This window comes from Podarcis bocagei (assembly GCF_964188305.1).
Source record: "Podarcis bocagei genome assembly, chromosome: 3".
Taxonomy (NCBI): domain Eukaryota; kingdom Metazoa; phylum Chordata; class Lepidosauria; order Squamata; family Lacertidae; genus Podarcis; species Podarcis bocagei.
In genome coordinates, this window is record NC_138127.1 from 79,466,968 (window position 1) to 79,488,767 (window position 21,800).

The following is a 21,800-nucleotide window of genomic DNA, read 5'->3' on the forward strand; positions in this document are numbered from 1 at the left end:
ATATTAGTTCATCTTCCTCACATGCTTTAGATCAGGCATAGGCAAACTCAGCCCTCTAGATGTTTTGGGACTACAAATCCCATCATCCCTAGCTAACAGGACCAGTTGTAGTCCCATAACATCTGGAGTGTTTGCCTATGCCTGCTTTAGATTCATTTCCTAACATTTTTGCACACTTAACACTCACTTGGAATGTCGCAGAAAAAGCTGTCCTTGTGGAAATTCCAGTCTGCTTCCCTCTTCTCTCTTTCATAGTGATCATCTGAATATCGGTTATCTCGATGGCTAAGAGAGAACAAATTTTCATCTTTGAAAATATAGCATTCGAACAGCTTACACTTTTAACAGTTATCTTTGTTTCAATAGTAACTGCACAAAAGGCGGCAGGGGAGGGGGGAGTGCCATGAAGATACATGTACTCCAGTTTTATTGGGTGCTAAAGACATACCTCTTTACTCAGATGTTTGGAACTTCTTGAGGGTGTCACTGGTTAGGGTCAGGAAAATCTGGTTGGCAGAACAGTTTTTGGCAGGGATGGGGAACTTATGTCTCCCACAACCTGCAGGATAACTCTGACAGGTGGGTGGAGCAACCCACCCATGAATCACTTAAAAATAAATTAATTAAAAGATAGCTGAATGCGGGAGGGAGGGGGATGAATACCTATCCACAACCAAACAAAGAACAAGCTGCTCCTACCATGATTTTCAAGAACAGTTCTATCCTTAAAAGAACACTAACATAAAGCAGGGTCAACAACATCATTACTCTGTGTTCTCTGCTTTTTATACTAATATGGGCATACTGCCCCATTACACATTTTCGGCTGTGGCTGCTGGGTAAAGTAAGAATTCCCTAAGAAAATAAATCAAGTTTCACATGACTTCTAGGGTTTAAGAATTCAAATATTCAAAATAGTTTTTTATATCACTGTAAATGTTTGTTAGCATGCCACCTTGTTATTAACACTGACCAGGGCTTATGATTAAGAGAGCCAGATGTTAAAAGTGTGCAGTGCTATTTTTGTTGTATGGGGGGGGGGGGGAAGGAGAGGTTTAAAATAAGCTCCCACATTTCGTTTCATACGATATGTAAGTGGAAAACAACAGCAGAAGAGAACATGGTTGAAAAGCTCTTACCTCTTAGCCTGCTCATCTGCATATTTGAAAGGATAGTTTGCTAAGGTTGCTTTGTACCCTGTGTTTTTCACCATATTATTCCAGGTAACCAGCCGCTGTCCTATTGCAGTTCCTCTTGGCTCAAAACCCTATGACAAAAACATTAGAGAGCTTTTTTAGCGCATGCCATCCTTCTATTTGAAAAGGATGTTAGCAAGTCCAATGGATGAGAAGCCTTCATTAGAAAGCCCTCTCTCTGCAGTCCTATGCAACAAATTCCTATATAACAAATTCACTACCACCAAGTCTTGCCCACTACCACCAAGTCTTTCCCAGTAATAAAGGATAGAAATGATGGAAAGGATAGAAATGTTTAATTATCCTCCCCTCTTCCCTCTCCATCCCCACCATGGGCCTTGCAAAGGTCACCTTTGGGAAGCTGCTATTTGCATTGAAAGGGAAGCTCCCATAGGTGACAATGGAGATTTCACTTGAAACTTCAGAGGGATTATTTTTGTTGGGTTTGTGGCAGAGAGCACGAGAGTGCGAATATGAGAGTGAAACTTCTCCAGTCCAAGGTCCCCAGGCTGCTCATTAACACCATTCATGCAATTAATGGTGTGCCTAGCGTGGTTCTTAGTTGTTTGAGAGTTTTCCTACAATGTATTCAATCCCTATGGTAGTCCAAGAGGGGAAAAATAACTGCTCAAGTAATAAGCCTACAAATTGTGATGTCTAGACCCTGGCTGAAATATAGCTTTAGGTGTGCCTGCAATAAAATGAAACTGTCTAAAGCTTGCCAACGGTTGTTCCTTTAAAAATAAGATAAAATTAGAGGGCTTGGACTCATATCCTTGCCATATCCTTGCCTTGTTTAACCATTTATGGATTCTTATGTCTATGCCAACAGTGGCACATTTAATGTCTAATGAGGAGCACGCTACAGCCAACTTCTCCTAAATAGTTCAAACAGATGGTTCTGCGACAACTTTTAATCGTGTAGTTATTCTCTCCCCCAGCCCAGAAGACTCTCCGTACCTTTGATGGCTTGTTTTTATTGTTAGCAAAGCCGATTCCTAACCAAATATTCCTCTTTCATCTTCATGTCTCGAGAGACCACACAATTCCCATATTGCTCACACTGGGCTTTGAAATGTATGAAGCTGTTCTCCAATAACCTAAGCATGTGTAGACGTGCTCCACATGAAAAACAACACCCCTGAGACCGTGCAAAGCCACCTCCATAATAGTTGCTACATGCAGCAATCCATCAGTACGAAGTGCCCCACTACTGGCTGCCATCATCTGGTTTGTCTCCATGTGATTGTAAAAACACTCTATCAGAGTTTCATTGCAGTACAGAGAAACTGACAGCATTCAATACATGTGCAAAAATCTGCACCCAGTAGTTTGCTGCATGAGCAGCTAAGTTATGCAGTCATGGGGATTGTGTTAAGCAGGCTGTGATTTCCACAACCCCAAAATGCCTGACCACTGAGGCTAAATGCCAGGCAAGAACGGAAGACTGCAACAATTTCATTGTGGTGTAGTAGTAGTAGTAGTAGTAGAAGAAGAAGAGTTTGGATTTGATATCCCGCCTTTCACTCCCCTTCAGGAGTCTCAAAGCGGCTAACATTCTCCTTTCCCTTCCTCCCCCACAACAAACACTCTGTGAGGTGAGTGAGGCTGAGAGACTTCAGAGAAGTGTGACTGGCCCAAGGTCACCCAGCAGCTGCATGTGGAGGAGCGGAGACACGAACCCGGTTCACCAGATTACGAGTCCACCGCTCTTAACCACTTTGACCTGAGAGACCAGGGAGCTTCACCCAGCCGTGAAGCTCACTGGGTGATCTTGGGCCAGGTTAGCCTGACCTAACTCATAGGGTTGTTGTGAAGAGAAAATGTGGGGGGGAGACATGTGTACCTTCTTGGAGGAAAAGTGGGATATAAATGTAACATAAAACCCCACTGGGTGATGACCCCAAGGGTCATCTAGTTCACCCCACTGCAATGCAGGAATCTCAACTAAAGATGTTATCGGCCCAGAGCTGTAAAGATGACAAAGTCCCTACCAGAGAAGAATGGCAAGCCAAGTTGATGGACTATGCCAAGATAGCAAAGTTGACTGGAAAACTCAAAGTTGACTGGAAAACTCAGAAACCAAGAGGGTTAAAACTTTATAAAAGAATGGGAAAAATTTACAAGTTATTTGGGAGGCCATTGCACGCTGATGGAAACAAGAGCAGGATTTTGACACACTTGTAGTGTAAAAAACATTGTGGTTTGATATAAAAACTGGAGTGCAGACTAATATGCACAGTTGTAGATGTTCAAAATAAGACTTCATAGACGGGATTAGGGGAAGTCGCAAGATTCAGAGAATCTCCACATACAGTATTACTCTACTGATGTGAGTTTATTTGCATTTTTTATTTGTAAAATTAATAAAATGTCTTTAAAACCCCCCAAAACTAAAGATACTCAGAAGTTCTTCACAAAGGTCCCCCCCCCCCTTTAAACTGCATCCTCCCAAAATTGCCTCAGGAGGAGTCAGCAAGCAGGAGCGGGAGAGGATTGTTCCATTGGATGATCTGTTAGGCTTACACAGACAGAATGTTTCTAATAGCGTAATGTTGAACTCCACCCATTGACTTCAATGCGTCTACTCCAAATATGATTACACAATACTTTTGGTAAACTCATTTTAAAATTTAACAGGATAGAAATTCCATGTACCATTTCATAACACTGATGGTGTTATACTCTATAATCTAGTCATTACCATTTAATAAACCCATAATCTTCCTGGAGTTGCCTTCTATTCAGCACATTCAAAACTCAAATTATTTTCAGAGGTGCTGCTGGAAGAGATCTTTTCAATTTGTGTGTTATTGATTAAAAGGTTCAGCAGCTGCGCAGACATATTTGAAGACATCTGGGCTCAACTACCAAACTTCATAAATATTCAGATTTGGCGTTTTGATTTGCGCACATCTGTATTTGAAAGCAATATAATACATTTGCTGAGAATTCTTACAGCTCTCTGCTTACCATTACTGCTGGAAATAACACAACGATTTGACAGCACAAGATGATAATGTTTACTTACCAATAATGGATCAGAGAAGTCTGGAAGATCTGGGACTAGTATTCCAACCAATGCACACACCACAATTAACACAGTACACATGCCTAAAACCACCACCGGCCAGTCAGCTATCAGAGCTGCATAGCTAGAAGAAAATGGAAAATAACTATTTAAAAGGGGAAGGTTCATGTGTGTGTGCGTGCGTGCGTGCGTGCGTGTGTGTGTGTGTAGAACCAAGGAGAAGATAAATTTTACTTTACATCTGTTTTTACTTCATGAAGGTAATTAAAAAAAGAAAAACAATTACCACAATGTTTGTGGCAATTTAGGAGTGGCACTTCCAAAATAAATCAAGCTGATAACCAATGCAACAGGACTACTGCTTCCTCTTATTCTACCTGCAGTCTCCCCTGTGTCCCCTAAATCTGCTCCAGGGTATTGTGAGATTTTTAAAACTTCTTCCTCAAGTTCATGTTTTTGGTCTGGTCAGAATATTTCCAAATTCAATACCAAAAGTAAACCCCATACAATGTTAGAACATGAGAAGGGCTAGGCTCCAGCTCCTCTGTAAAGGGTTTCAGGGATTTAATGTAATTATATTGCAAAACATGGAAATGTAATTTTGGGCCCAGTTAACTCAAACACGGTGGCTCGGACATAAAAGGAAACAATACTGTATTACTCTGTGCTTGAAGAGTTATATCCAGTTTTAAGGCTAGCACTAACAAACTGAAGAAGATTTATCTGGTATGCAAGACACAATTAAAAGGTAAAAGACTGGCCATATTTACTTAAAGGAAAGAAGACTGAAGAGGGCCAAATAAGTAGACCATTGCCATGACAAAGAGGTCACATGCTTACCAGATGTACAAAAAAAAGGATGAAAAACATGGATTCAAATTGCAGCAAAGCAAATTTAAGGTGGATATCAGAAAGGATTTTCCAACTATAAGAATTTTAGGGCAGTTACCCAGAGACGTTGCAGCGAGTTCTTCCATAAAGATTATTAGAATACCGATCAGTTGTTGGTTCTGTCTAAGGAATCTTGCATTTATTGGGACTGGTGTGGGTCCATGCTGGGAGTTAATTCCAACAATATGTTCTGACAATATTGAGTTGATGTGAGATTTCAACTGCTCTTTTGTGAACTGGAACATTCCAACTTGCAAGGGGGCAATCTTAGAAGAATTAGCTGCTGTGTTGCACTGCTCACAAAAGTAGGCAACTCAGACGAACCTTTATTTTATTTAACACAAAAAATATGCCAACAGTGTATTGTTGGACATCGGTATGACTGTTTTGGGCATCTTGGGCAATGTTTAGGAATGCCTACTCCAGCAAGTTTCTCTTTTCACTTAACAGATTTCTCTTTAACATAAGCTGTAAGGCAGAATGCTTTAACTGTCTTTGCAGGCAGTTATCTTCCTCAGCTAAGGAAATGTGAATTCAGCAAAAGGGGAAGAGATGCCAACTGCTACTCTCAGCAAAAGTTTGCTGCCTAAGGACATAAACATGTGTTGTTTTGTGTCTGCTAGCAACTCTTATGGCTTCTTGTTTTTGTTTTTCTTATTAACAAACTGGGAACAAAAAGCGAATGTTTTGAACGGTCTTCATTAGTGAATGACTACAAAGATGCACAATCAATTTCACCAGAAAAAGGAGAGAAACTAGGAAGGATTAGAAACAGGGACAATACCCACCCCCCTTACAAATGAGCTGAATCTATTCTTCAGGCTGCTTCTGATAATGTTTGCTACAAAAAATAAAAAATAAAACAAAACATTTAAACAAAAACTGATAAAAGGTGGTGACGTCAACCTTTCTCTAGCATGTGTGTGAGATAAGCAGATTTGTGTATTATATAACCAAGGCAGAGAAAATTAACAGTGGGAAAGGTAACAACAATAAAACGCTCTAGTCACTCTCGTCGGCGGTCCATCCCTACCTACACTGTTTGATACAAACTTTGTTTAGATTTTTTAAAATAAAAAACCACATTTATTCCTAAAAGTTAAAATATAGCTTTGTCCACTGCCATAATATCACAGAATGATCGCACCAAACTTTGTTTAGATGAGCATTGTGGGTTGAGAGATTGTATGATAGAAATTTAGTCTTCAGCTTAATACAATGAAGGCGTTACTTTCCCGCCTCTGTCTCTTGTTTGTGGCTTGTTTTCGATTAATTTTGTATTCTTATGATCATTCGTCACCCTGCACACCAAATTTATATATAAATTAGTCACATCAGTTGGTGATGTGGTCAAGACTATGAAGGTATCCTCTGGAGTGCCCCCTCAGCCCCCAGGATTCTTGCCACACCAGATCACAGTATTTATACTTATTTGGCTTCCTCATTACTTGAGTCCTGAGGTGGATTGAACAAAAGATGTTTCTATGAATAAAAACCACAGAAGAGAATATAAAGCATGGAAATAATTCACATCTTACCTTTTTGGCCATGTTAATGTTCTGGCTGGCCTGAAAATCGAAAGAAAAACAATCTTAGATAGATAACATATATATACCAATGCCCAATAATTTCCCTCTCCTCATCATGTTTATAGAGATCAGCAAGAGGCAGTGAAGGGATTAAACTAGTACAGTAAGTTTGCTTTTCAAGGATCTATACTGTGCTAGTATTTTGATGCAGATATATGAGATGTACTTTCTCATTAAGAGCTTGCAAAACCAAGGCAAATTTTACAAGTTAAATAGAAAATTGGGGGGGGGGGGGCGCACGATGATCCACAGCACTTCCTTTCCTTTCTACAGAATGTATTCTGGAAACGTTTCCCAAGTCGATTTCCAAAGTCAAGCTCATACCTAAGACACTCTATACAACACTGATTTTCTTGGCTAACAGGAAAGAAACAAATAGGAAATTAAAAACCTCTATTCTTAGATTGTTTAAAAGCAGTTTGCTTTTAAACTGCTATGCATTAAATATGAAAATATTTCATGTACACACCAAAATGCAATACACATTATCTTTACTTGGATCCGTAAGTACAAATATGCCAATATTATTTTAGTAAGAGAACGTGGCCAAGAGTTCTGAGCTGTTTGCTCCCTTCAAACAAACAAACAAACAAACAAACAAACAAACAAACAAACAAACAAACGGTCATGCTCTGATTTAGAAAAAGCAATTCAAGCTTTGGTTTCCAAACTCTAATCAGATGACTAAAAAAGGCCCTCCTGGGAAAGCTGAAAATCCTCTGAAAAATGCCAGATATATGGACACGACAAACATAACAAACAGATGTTCAGAAATAACTTAAGCCATGGCTTCAGGTAAAAAAAAAGAAATGTTACTTCACATTGAAGGCCAACTCTAAAAGGTGCTTCTGTTTGCTCCTAAGCTACTGAGTTGGTGGATAGTTTTTTTCAAGAAAAGTTCAATTGAAGGAAGGTATTATGTTTCTAGTTTTGAAAGAAGACAGTTTTCAAAACTGCTATATGATAATGCTATTTATGAAACCATGAAAAGCAACTATGAATTCAAAGACCATCACACTCGACATAGTGGCCCACTTTTGACAATGCAACCAACAATAGCGTGTTCTTAAACACATGAGCCTCAGTCTTATGCACTCCATCTTCTTCAGTCCTTAATACACACATTTCTCCAATATGCAACAGAAAATGCCTACACTTGGATCTAGGGCAAAGAATGTGGGGACCTAGTCATGGTTTATCACTGCTTTAATTAGGCATTCTATAGAATTCATTATACTGCTATGTTGCACCAAGCCCTGCTTGGAATGCACTTTTTGATAACATTTGGATAATGCGTGGATAAATTACATTAATCCACAATTCTCTCATGGGGAGTCAGGAGTGTTTGCCCTTCTCCACAAAGCAGTTGGGGAAGGTGTTCTTGACAAACCAAACCGGAGCATAAAAAAGACCTTTTAAAACTGTGCATATCATCCATTAACGCAGCGGGAAAATTCTATTTTGCTATGCCTTTCTAAGTTTAAGCATAACAGAAAAGACTGTTGAAGTCGAAGATGGATAATGTTCCTAACCAACATAATAAAGTTGTCATAAAACAGCTGCAACGTATTGGTTACAGTGCAGGGCTTCATTCTGGTGCACAGCTTTTTTAATGCATACTTTTGGAAACAAAACAGTTTGATAGCAGGTGTGACCTTTAACATTTCAGACTTGAAGGACTTAATCATCGCTTTTGTGCAGCTCAAATATGCTTAAAGCCACTGAGTTGGTAGAAAAGGGAACATAGATGCAAGCTGGGATCTCTCCAGAACAATTTTGGGCATATCCATCGGCCTGCACAGATCGTGTGTGTGTGTGTGTGTGTGTGTGTGTGTGTGTGTGTGTGTTTAAACACTTTCAGCATGCCATGTCACCAAAAGCTTTTCAAACTCCTTACTTTTTATATTATTTAAGAGTGGCTTGCTTTGAAGTATTGCTGGGGAAAGGTAAGGGTGGTTCCTGCTTTTTGAAAACAAAATGCTGCGCTGTAATTATTTGGATTCATGTCCTTGTTTCCCAGAAAGATGTTGTGTGAATTATTTTTAAACGCTATCTCAAATAAAGTCATACTCAGCATAGGCCCATTGAAATCAGCGGACTTAAGTCCATTCGTTTCAGAGGGTCTCCTCCAAGTATGACATAAGAAATAAATACTGGCACAGATACTCACTGATAGCTTATGGTCTCTGAAGAAATTAATTTGTTTTGCTCAAGAACAGAATTCGGGTCTCTGGGCTCTGCTTAATAAACTAACTCTCTAAATCGTATACTATGGAGAGAGTTCAAGGTTAAGTTAGTAAACCAACTCAACATTCAGAATGATGAGAGAGAAGACTGCTTTGGCAAAACTACTGTCATCATTTTCAAGATGAAGCAGAAAGGGAAATTGTATTATTTGCAAAGTTCAAAAATCAATTTGCGGGAAATCCATCCAATAAACATTAGATAGTCACCAGGGCTAGCTGGCTGAATTAGTCCTACTTGGGCCAGCAAGGAGGCCAGGGGAGAATTAGCTATGGGGTCCTAGAGCAGGTAATCTTCATAAAAGGGGAGGGGGAGGAAAGAGAAGGGGAAATAAAAGATCAGGCTGAATTCAAATTAAAGGCCAGGTGGATTAACTCTGTCTTACAGGCCCGGCGAAAGGAGGTTAAATCCTGAAGGGCCCTGGTCTCCTGGGACAGAGCATTCCACCAGGTCGGAGCCATCACTGAAAAGGCCCTGTCCCTGGTGGAGGATAGTCTGACTTCTTTAGGGCCCAGGACCTCTAAACTATGGTTATTCATGGACCTTAAGGTCCTCTGCGGGGCATACCAGGAGAGGTGGTCCCGTAAATACGAGGGCCCTAAGCCACATATAGTAAATATAGGGCACATGAAAGCAACTATAAACACTTACCTGGGGTAGTATAAACATGATAATGTTTAATGATGCTTTCTTCCCTACAAACCCTTACCTTCCAACTTTTGAGAGTTCACATTCAGAGGTTCAAGTGTTATTTTATATGGCTCCACTACTATATATATAATTTAAGTCATGAGTGCATATTAAGCTGATCCATGAACTTTAAGTGCTTACAGTTCAATACAGATGATGATTGAAGGATGCTGGCATTCTGACAATTGAGAATTGAGGAACAAATGTTCTCTCTAAATGTATACAGTGCCACATTTAAAGCTTCATATGCTTGGCTAGCAGTTCTGAGAAAAAGCATCCAATTGTATTTCGCCCCCAGCTCTGCCTAAAGATGGACATGACTTTTCTTCTCACATTGTGTCTTGTCACTCATAAATAGGCCTGTATTCCTTCAAGGTTCTACTGTTTGGGTTCAAATATACATAGAGCACAAAATTGGTACAGGATGCTGTAGCTTGCTTAATAATTGGTGATTGGGGTGCATATTAACAGAAGCTTTCCTGTCAGTCATGTTGGCTTCAAATTATTTCTAACTTTGTCTTTTGCTCCAGTATGTTGAAGTCAGTGAAAGTAATGGAAATCCAAATTAAATTGTTATAATTGAAGCTTTATATTTAGATGGGGAAAGGGATTTGCACCTAATTCGTGTTGGAAAGTGGTGGTTTGGGGAGTGCCAACGCTATTATATTCTATCGTTAACAGTGGCATTCTGCAATAATTGCAAGCTATTTTACATTTCTCTAAGCACAACACTGTGACTCACATTGCACCAGTGTTCATCAATATGATTAATTTGTTCAAAATGAGTATCTAGCTAAGAGGCAGCCTATCAAGACAAATCCCCTGGATGGTTAAGTCCAGTCAAAGGCGACTATGGGGTTGCAGCGCTCATCTCGCTTTCAGGCTGAGGGAGCCGGCGTTTGTCCACAGACAGATTTCCGGGTCATGTGGCCAGCATGACTAAACCGCTTCTGGCGCAATGGAACACTGTGACGGAAATCAGAGCATACGGAAATGCTGTTTACCTTCCTGCCACAGCGGTACCTATTTATCTACTTGCACTGGTGTACTTTTGAACTGCTAGGTAGGCAGGAGTTGGGACACAGCAACAGGAGCTCACCCCATTGTACAGATTCAAACTGCCAACCTTCTGATCGGCAAGCCCAAGAGGCTCAGTGGTTTAGACCACAGTGCCACAGCATGGAAGAGGGAAATCTTGCTGTAATTAAATAAAAATAACTCTCGTTACGACTGTAACTTTTGGAGCACAGGGAGCCTGATTCGCACCAAGTGGGCAATAAAGATAGTCAACTGCAGGAAAGTTACAAGGAAAAGGTTTATGCATACTGAACAGCACTCTCATTTTCACCCAATAAAAACAATTGAAAAACTCAAGACAAATGTGTATCAAAGTTGTCACGCCACCACCAAGTGCCTTTCATTGTCAATTTGATCCTGCCACTCTGTCTTTCAATATCATTGCAAAGTCCCTGCTTTTCATGTTATTTCTTACAATTTGCCTGCCACTATGCTAATAGAGGGACGTGGGTGGCGCTGTGGGTAAAACCTCAGTGCCTAGGGCTTGCTGATTGAATGGTCAGCGGTTCGAATCCCCGCGGCAGGGTGAGCTTCCGCCGTTCAGTCCCAGCTCCTGCCCACCTAGCAGTTCGAAAGCACCTTTAAGTGCAAGTAGATAAATAGGTACCTCTGTATAGCGGGAAGGTAAACGGCGTTTCCGTGTGCTGCGCTGGTGCTGGCTCGCCAGCTGCAGCTTCGTCACACTGGCCACGTGACCCGGAAAGTGTCTCCGGACAGGCCTGGCTCCCGGCCTCTTGAGCGAGATGAGCACGCAACCCTAGAGTCGGACCCGACTGGCCCATACGGGCAGGGGTACCTTTACCTTTTTATGCTAATAGAAAACCACCAGAAAAGTCAAATATATAGTGAAACGTGACTACAGTAGCCTAATCTAGAAACTGGTACATTGGTTGTGCTAGTGAAAATGCTGTCCCCATATGCCGGGATTTGTATCTTAGAACAGCTTGCATTGCCTCTAGCCTTACCTAAGATTTTACTAATGTTCCCTTCCCTGTATCATATTTGGGTAATGGGTCTGCATTCTTTACTCTCTTAATAGACTGATGGTTAAACCAGATCCCCTTTCCTCACCCCCTCCCTAGCACTGAAGCTAAATGTTTGAGATCTATGCATTACTTTATCATCCAAATAGACTGTTACAAAGTCCTGGCAGCCTTTGAACACTAGGGCTATTCGTCTCTGGCATGAAAATCAAAGGAACTGACTATAAATGGATGAGGTCTTGCTGGGATCCAAAATGGTGCTTAAGCTTTGGATTTTGGAACAAATGGAATTTACTAGAAATGATTTACAGATCGTCGTTTTTCCAGCTGTCACTACCTTTCATTAAAAAAGAAGGCAAAAATGAGATACTGCATTTCAAAGGATTGTGCATCTTTATTTTTCCTTGAGCATTGCCCATTGCAATTATTTTTTTCTGACATTCTCTGTCTTCAGTTTTGGAACCAGCAGGGCCATTTCAAACATTACCTTTTCCTACACAAAGATGCAAAGTGCATTACTTTGGCATGGATGCATAATGCCCTGAATGCCCAGAATTGGCCTCCACAGTCACTTACGGGCTCATTGTTAATGTGTTTATAGAAGACAATCTTACTCGGCTACAAGTGATTGCCAAAGAAGAAGAAGAAAAAGATTTTATTTTTATTTATAATATATATATATATGGAATTTCAAGATAGGTAGCAACTATTTAAAATAATGTAAGGCCAGGTAAAAGTAATTAGAAGATAGAACTGCCAATATCCCTCACATCTATCCCAGGACAGGACTTATGCATCAAATGCTTGGCAGAAGAGGAAGGTGTTCATCTTTTTACTTGCAACTTTTCCACCTCCTCAACTGCTTTTCCCTCTAGCAATTACAGGTGCACATTTGTGAGATTAATGCACACATCTGGAAGTCTGCAGGAGGGAAGCAGCCAGAGTAGAAAGAAAGGGCCCTCTTGGCTCTTCTCTCCTCCAAATCAACCCTGCCCAAATCTGCTTTACCCTAACAGACATGGCAACAACACTTTTTGGTGCACACATTTCTGCATATAATATTCTCCCCCAACCCCACTTTCAGGCCTCTCATGAAAAGATACAGTTTGCTGGGTTAGCTAAATAAAAGGTTCTGAAATATTCAAAGACAATAAAAGTTTAATATCACTGTGAGTCACAATTTGAGAACAGGCCAACATCTAATTTGGAGCAGGCATTTTACTACTAAATACTTCATAAGATGAAATTCTTTTGTGCTGCCTTCTCCACATCCCTTCCATAACCGAAATGAAATTGAATAATAGTTGGCCTAAATGATGACCAAGTGGCTTTCAGCAGCATTTTTGGCACATAGTTGCTTCCATAACACACTTTATTTGTATACTTTCATTACACCTCCTATTTCAAGCAGCATCACAAGGTCAAGGTCAATTATATCTTTGAGAGGAAACTGAAACGATTCAGCAAAAATCACACTAGACAACAGACTCCTCCAAAACTGAACAAGAGGAGAGACATGAAGGGTGAATATTGATAATAATAATAATAATAATAATAATAATAATAATAATAATAATAATAATAATTTATTATTTATACCCCGCCCATCTGGCTGGGCCTCCCCAGCCACTCTGGGCGGCTTCCATAAAAACCAAAAATACAATAAAATATCACACGTTAAAAACTTCCCTGAACAGGGCTGCCTTAAGATGTCTCCTGAATGTCAGGTAGTTGTTTATCGCTTTGACATCTGCTGGAAGGGCGTTCCACAGGGTGGGCGCCACTACCGAGAAGGCCCTCTGCCTGGTTCCCTGTAGCTTTGCTTCTCGCAATGAGGGAACCGCCAGAAGGCCCTCGGCGCTGGACCTCAGCGTCCGGGCAGAATGATAGTTATATGCATGATTATAGTTGCTCATTAAAAATACTAATTCTCTCTTTACTGCATCCAAACTACAGTTTTGAAAACTCAACGCAAGCTGCGTGTTTCCTAGTATCCCTTAAAAGTTTTTCTTATGATGCAGAGACCTTCCAAAAGATAACACATGCACTTTCACAGAAATCCTCAAGATATTTGTGAAAACATGCCAAATATTACAAATGTTTGTCATAGCATCTAAGGCTACTCATGCATTATGGATCAACAAGGGTAGGGGGGTGGTTTGATGTATTTATACACATATTTTCATCCCATATTTTTCTAGTGCTCATGCACCTAACAATTAAAAACACAATATAAAACCCGAGGCAATATAACAAAGCAGATAGGTACACAGGAGACAAACCAAAAGCATCAGATAAAAAAGGTACTGAATTAAAAAAAAAAGCCTGCTTAAACAGAAAGATTTTGACCATAGAGTAAACCACCCCAGAGGAGACCAACCAAGCCTTATGAAGCAAAGAGTTCACATATTTTAGATGCAGCCACAAAGAAGATCTTTCTTCCATCCCCACCAGTCGAGGTTCCATAGTTGGAACATAGAGAAGGGGGCCCTCTGTAGGAGCTTAGGGAATGGAAAGGGTTGTGTTGGATGTGGTGATTTGCAAGGTCACCTGGATCCAAGGCAGGGGTCGCCAACCTTTTTGGATCATTTTGAGAGAGTGCTTGGGGCACCAGTCACATAACAGCTGTTGGTGTGTGTGTGAGAGAGAGAGTTATGTGTGTGGTACAACACAAAATTAGAGAGGCAGCCACCCCTGGCAGCCTTATGTGAAACCATAGGAAGTTAGCTATGCCCTACTGGTCCCAACTGTGGAGATATACAATCACACTCACTCACTGTTATTATTGCTATCTAATAGCAACAGGCCACATTCCTAAGTACCAGGAAAAATATACAAGGTGGCCACACTACTCACTCTCATTTCACAGAAATCGGTTAAATGATACCTGCACTTTTTGCCCTACAACTTTCTTTTTCCAAGGGCTAGAAAAAAATTTAAAAAGAAAAATTAAAGCTTAAGAGTCTGCGGCATCTGCCCAGGGGCACCAGTAAAAGCCTTTGCAGCTGTCTATGGCACCAGGCTTGCAACCCCTGACATCAGCCATTTTATAGTTTGCTGCTTTGCCTTGTCTTGGATTTTAAAAATGAATCAAGTAGTTCAGCTTTGGAACATTGCTATTTAAGAGATGGAATTTAGAAACAGCCTGAAGGGTGTTAGCTAAATCTGTACCTTGTACAAAGCAACTTTCCTACAAACACACACATCTTCAAAAGAGTTTGCAATCCTAATTTTGGACGTTTTACTCTTTGGGCCTAAGTCAACAAAACCATCGTAAAGTAGTATTCCTGCTCTCCAAACATATCTGAATGACTTAGATGTCACCTAGGTCATTTGGAAAATTTGGGTTGTGCTGTATTTGCTCATATAATTATTATACATTCCTCCCTCTTTTTCTACTGCTATTTCTCTCTCAGTTTTCATAGGAACTGGGAGCCCAGCATCAACATTAAGGAGATCTAGATTCTACTAGTAGTTTTCACCAAGCATGTGCAATGCTTAGCCACAAGCGGTATAAAACAAGTCTCTTGCTTATATACCCAGTAATGGGGGTTGACTCACTCCTGACACACCTAGTTATTAAATTTCTTTAGCTAGTTTAGACACTTACTTTCTTGGCTTAGGGAAAAAAACTCCACTCTATTTCCTTTAATCTGGTGTCTTCATTAAGAGAAAAGTAAAAGAAAGATTTGAGGCTACGTCCAAAGAAAATGCCAGTTAGTTCAGCATTTGATTTTATGTGTGGGGAAAGAACCAAAATAAAATAAAATAAAAATACAGAGAGTAACTGAACAGAAGTGGGATAAAATTTAATAGAATTTGCAGCATTAAAGTGCTTACAGTACTGAGCAGTGAAATGGAAGGGAGATTCGCGTACAGAATTGTTTATAATCTTTTAAAGCAAAATGTATAACATAACAAAACAAAACGTTGCTTCCCTGAGAAATTATTCCGTGATTCAGAATGTCAGATAAGGCTGCACATATGCACAAGGTGTGCTTTTAGTACAGTTGTTTCTTTTCATCCACAGAAAAGAACTAAGAAAATGCCCCCAAAGGATTTTTTAACTACTCCAGGGACATGCTAGAGAAACCCCCAAGTCAATAGGGCTGGGCGATATCAGCTTTTCAGCATTGTGGTATATCACCAGCCAAACATTGCGGTCTAGCGATATACCACGATGTTGGGGGAAAAGCTGCATTGGCCCCAGCTTGCGAGGTGCCAGGGGAAAGTGCCACAGCTCTCAACGTGGGAGCCAAGGTAGTTTTGCCCCAGCACCTAGTGGGAGCCTGGGACAAGGCAACTTGTTTGTACGGTTCAGCTGGGGCATGGGAGGGTGGAAAGAAAATAAGGCCATGTTGGACATGATAGAAAGGGAGTGAATGAGTTGCGTTACAGATAAGAACGCATATTGGAGCCATCAGGAGATGGGAGAACGCAACAAACCATGCTACAGAAGCTTCAAAGAGAATGGAAGATTGAGCACTTATGCATAGCTGATGGTGTAAAACAGGGTAGTAACAAAGGGGACTAACAGCATATCTAATTAAGTCAGCATGGCTGAAATAATGCTTTAATTAGTCAGTGTTGCTGAAATGATGCTTTGAGACTGTGCTGAACTAACAGTAATGAAGGGGGTGGGTTTGGTGATTTTACGTTGCTGTTACCTATGCTTGCATTGCGTTGGAATCCTTTGCAGCGACTTCTGCACTGGAGTTGCCACCTTGCACGTGCAAAATGAATGTTTTTTATTTACTACTGTGTTATTATTGACCTCCAGCAAGGAAACCTAGTTATTTCCCTACAGTGGAACATTTGGATCATGTCAAATCCCTATAAAGTAGGGTCTGTGATTTAATGTGCAGTTGGGAGGGATGGAAAAGGTTCCTGAACCTTTCCCCACCAATGTTCCTTTGTCTCCCAACATCACTTCTCCCCAGCCATTTTTCTCCTGGTATGGGTTGCTTCTGGAGTCCCAGAAGAGGAACAATAGTTGGCAAATTGTGGAGTGAAATGTAGTACGAGAGAGGAGTGGAGTGTTCAGCTTTCAGCTCAACTGCCCCCCACCAAGTTCAAATCTCCTACATACATATACATTTTATTTATTACATGTATATCCCACCTTTCGTCCAAGAAGCCCCCGCTTCATTTTATCCTTGAGTAACCCTTTGAGGTCGGTTAGTCTGGGAGACTGCAAATGGTGCAAAATTGCCCCACGAGCTTCACAGATGAGTGGAGATTAAAAATCCGGCCTGCTGCCACCATGTCTATTTTGTCCTGAAGGCAGACCCTTGTATTTTTTTAAACTAAAACAAGCCAACAACAGTGGCTGGGTCCTTGCATGTTCTACTCACATTTATAGTGGAACATGATTATTTCAAGCATCATAAGAACAAATTTCATAGCGCCACTGTGTTAGAAGTTCATTTGGTAAAATGCAATTGATTTATGATTAGTTGAAAAATTAACATGTAAACTTCTAAAATTATATGCGGTCACACTAAGAGCCTTTAAGTAAAGGAGGGCGATCAGAGGAAGTCTTGGAAGACTTGTAGATAATCCATTAGAAAGAGAGAAATCCAAGATCTACAGTAAAGTAATGCCTCTGTTAGAACCAACCAAAATGTCATGAAGTCATGAGTAACCTTTCTAATTCCCAATATATATCTGAAACTATGCAAATATTTGACATTCACATTCCATAAATAAACTTCAGAAAAATAAAAAGTCCAGCACTTGCACACATTCAAGAATGTTGAAAAGCAGACACCCTTGTTGAGTCTGGACTCCCCCTAATTATCCTGATTCTTTTAAAGAATTAGGGCCTTGCTGCTTAAGTGTTTTGAAAGCTATTCATCTATCTTCCCAAAATAACTCAGCCTTTTTGTCTGTGAATTAAGATGCTCACAGTTCATTCAGCGTACATTTTGAGCACTATCAAGCATAGCTTGTTCATAACTTGCTACAAGCTTTAAAATGGACTGAAATAATACTTTTCATAATTAACAGTGGGATGGAGGTATATTCTTGTTATATTAATTATCTCATTTGCACGCTACAGTTCAAAGGACTACAGATCACTAGGTTAAGTACTGAATATTCTTCTGTTTCTTAGAAGGTGAGGGATGAAGGGCATGGGAAATGAGTTTTCAAACACTTTGTTGCTACCATTTGCAAATGCCAGATTCTAAAGGTCAAAAGACGTAACTACTCCAGGATTGTGGCGCAGAGGCCAAAGCAAGAATTTACAAAACCCTTTTGGGAACTGAAAAGAACTCTGGTTCTAAAAAGAGAGTAATTACAACAAGGCCTTAGGTTGACTATGTAATGTGCTATCTTATTAAACTAATAAAATTTAGCCTCTACAGACTGTATGTAGACATTAACTTGCCAGACATTAACTTTGAAATGGTTTTCAATACAGTGTGGTATATTTGCATAGAACCTAAGGCAATGGGGAACACTTTAATGAAACTACAGCATATTGCTTTCATATGCACACTAAATAAGCAAAATGGGATCTGTGGAAAGATATTAATAAAGCCTGAACAAACTTTCTAAATTAATGTTGACTGTGACTAATTTATTTGAGCAAAGAGCTAGGCAGGCCTAGCAAGTGTCGCTGATGCACTGACATTCCAGAGAACCCATAGATCAGAAGTTTCTGGAGTACAAAATTCTGAAGGCATCAGATACTGGAAAACCTTTTCCAATTTTGTGCGGACAAGGGGAAACATAGGATTATATCCAGTGTTGCCATTACACCTGTGCAATGGAACTTCCCTCTCATCTCTCTGCTGAAACTCCTTGTGCACCCTCAAAAATCTGCTGCAGAGGGTTGCAGAATTCTCTGGAGTGGTTTTGGGGCACATGTGGAGAGGATGGGGTAGGCAACCTAAGGCCCGGGGGCCAGATGCAGCCCAATCGCCTTCTCAATCCGGCCCACAGACGGTCCCGGAATCAGCGTGTTTTTACATGAGTAGAATGTGTCCTTTTATTTAAAATGCATCTCTGGGTTATTTGTGGGGCCTGCCTGATGTTTTTACATGGGTAGAATGTATCCTATTATTTAAAATGCATTTCTGGGTTATTTGTGGGGTGTAGGAATTTGTTCATATTTTTTTAAAAAAAATAGTCCGGTCCACCACATGGTCTGAGGGATGGTGGACCGGTCCGCGGCTGAAAAGTGTTGCTGACCCCTGATCCACAGCATCATTGGAGAGGGGCACCGGCACCTGGGCTCCAGTGGGTGAGCCCGCCCCACCCCCAGCACACCTCATCCCCTGGCGTGCGTGCCCACCCAGGGCAGCAAACAGAGACACAATGTCCCTGCTGTCTACTTCGCCATAACATAAGAAAGCAAAAAAGTTAGTAAGTTATTGATATCAAGCTCTATAGTGTCAGCTTTACTTTTAGAAACAAAACCAACTACATTTATTTGAAATGTTGAAACCAATCTGAGTGTACACAGTTATTTCAAATTCATTAGAGTTTCTGTAATTCAAAGGTAAATACTATGCCGAATTCAATTCAGCTGAAAAACAGCAAAAGCAATTCTTCACTCTTTAAAAACTAATTTAGAACACGAAGAATCAACACTTCATTCTTTTAATGTTAGGTCACTGACAAATGCTAAGCTCTAGAAGGCTTGAAAAACCTGCTATGACCTGCTGTGCCAAACTGGTTACTTGCCAAGTCTCAATTTTTCGTTAAATTTGTAGAGAGATCTTTCCTCTGTAATAATATTGGTTCCCCCCTACCTTTCCAATTCCCAATTAAAGTTAACAATGTGGAGATATACAGTAATGAAAGCTGCTTTCATTATACACTAAATTTAATTAATGTGTCATACAAAAATGGAAGGACACCTGCATTTAATATTACACTGTCAGAACATGCACACTGCAGTGCTGAACGACTTCCAACTAGGGCTGTTTTACACACTTTTTTTTTTAATTGCCTTCCCAGCTTTTGGACAAAACCGAGGTCCGTATGCTCTGTGCAGGGCAATGTGCACATTTAAAAATAGAAATAAACAAAAACCCCTTACATTATTTCTATGTAAGAATATCATTTTTGTGTGTGGGATAGATCTAATGCAACAGGGAAAAGTCAATTTCATGTCTTTTGAAAAACAGCACCATTTAATAAATTTGATGTTTAAAAATAAGAGAAGAAGATAAGGATATTTATAGAACAACACACAATGTTCAACTTCCAAACCAAGGATGCTTAATTTAACTATAACTTACACTGGGGGAGGGCAGCTACCAGAAAAGTAGATTTGATTCCGTCTTCATACTAAAAGAAAGCCAAGCAGGCTGGGTATATAGAAGAAGAACAGAAATTGAGATATAGGAGAGCTTGCCAAAGTGCCAGAGAAAGTTTGAAAAGGCTATGCCAGCACCCAATTATGAAATACCTAAGTAGGTGGCACAGCCAGATGCCACGATGTAATGTTGGTTTGGGCTGCACCACTAAAAGAATTGGGCAGATGGATCAGAGCCTGCTGCTCAGTCCTGGTGCACCGTCTAAAGAGGAATCAAGTATTCTGCTCAAAGAACTTTCCAGTAACGTTCACAATGGAGATAAAATTTTGACATTACGTATTTTGTGTATATTTTCTTACAGAGCTCATTCCAAAAACACGCTATACCTAGTTCATGTGGGGATCAATGTGCTGTCCATTTTGGTTATGAAAATGCCAATTCCTACCAATACCAAGTGTTAGGTTTTTTATTTTTAAACCTCTTTAGGATCATCATACTGAAGAGTACAAAGAATCAAAAAAGCCCAAATTAAAATCCACATATCGCAATCCTTGTAAACACTGATCTAACTGCATTTAGTTTAGCTCAACTGTTGGGATTCGAAAAGAGTTTGACATGAAAGATGTTGCTGAAGAACAACAATTCTCATTACAATTTTATATTCCGTGTATTTTAACCAACACCAAGAGATCGTATGAGACAACTAACTGTAAGCTAGTCATGAGAAAAACCTCCACCTTGCAGTAATCTGAAAGATACATATATGCAGAGACACAGCTTGCCTACTGTCCTGGTCAGATGTTCAACTTGATTTGTCTTCAGCCACACTATAAGATATTACATATATATGATTAACAATGAAATACTGTGTGTCTACTCAGAAGCAAGTTCCACTGAGTTACCCAAGTTGGTATAGAACTGCATCCTACCACTGTTTTTCTACCAAATAATGTACCCCCTGGGAAATGTGTGGTAAAGATGAGAGCTTTCCAGGAACCTAGGTTTCAGGTACCTAGGTTCCTGAATGGCTTGTCTCCTGAACAAATTGACTCCCGCACGTCGCAAACCTGGAAGTAAGTGTTCCAGTTTGTGAACGTTTTTTGGAAGCCAAACGTCTATTTTGGCTGTTGGCATTGTTTCTGGGGCCAATCAGAAGCCGCGCCTTGGTTTGCAAACGTTTTGGAAGTCAAACGGACTTCAAGAACGGATTGAGTTTGGGAAACAAGGCACCACATGAAGGAGACATCAAAAAGTATTTGTAATAACAAGTCACAAAATGGCATGTCTTGATGTGAAAATATTTAAGATGGAAATAGTTTTAGATCATGTGTAGCAGATGTTGGGGTGGTAAGTAATAAAATACTATTTTTTGTAGTGAAAGAATATGCTGCATTGATTTTATTACTACAAAATTTAGTAACTTCAGAATTGATGCACATTTTAAAATGGATTGCACTTGGATTATTCCAAGATGATTAAACTTGCCTCACCGACACAAAAGAAGGCTTCATACATAAATAAGTGCACTTCACCCAGACAATTATGTGGTCTGTAGGGTTAAATAGTCTGATGATTTTATTGTTTTATTCTTTATTGTAAACTGCTTTGTTTTACTACAATCAAGCGTTGTGAGATAAACAAATAGTGATCCTTATTATCCCTGTTCAGAAGGGCACCAACAATCCCAACCAACTAACTTGGGTCAATTTGGAATTCTGCTACCCCTAACATCCTGCCAATCAATCATTAAGACTTACAATGTTTGGATATGCCATGCCTTATGTAAGGTATATAAAATAACCAAACCTTCTTTATCTTTAATTCAACAT

The 21,800-nt window shown here is 40.0% G+C and overlaps 1 protein-coding gene across 4 annotated transcripts in view; it reads right to left on the bottom strand.

Moving 5' to 3' along the window:
• DISP1 (dispatched RND transporter family member 1) overlaps positions 1-21,800 on the bottom strand; it is an 85,334-nt gene that overhangs the window by 12,397 nt on the left and 51,137 nt on the right. For all 4 annotated transcript variants that reach the window (XM_081186354.1, XM_081186355.1, XM_081186356.1 and 1 more), the window contains exons 3-6: positions 6,657-6,686; positions 4,228-4,351; positions 1,140-1,267; positions 188-285 (exon numbers count right to left, since the gene is read on the bottom strand). In XM_081186354.1, coding sequence (XP_081042480.1) covers positions 188-285; positions 1,140-1,267; positions 4,228-4,351; positions 6,657-6,686 — 380 coding nt within the window. The remainder of the gene's footprint in view (positions 1-187; positions 286-1,139; positions 1,268-4,227; positions 4,352-6,656; positions 6,687-21,800) is intronic.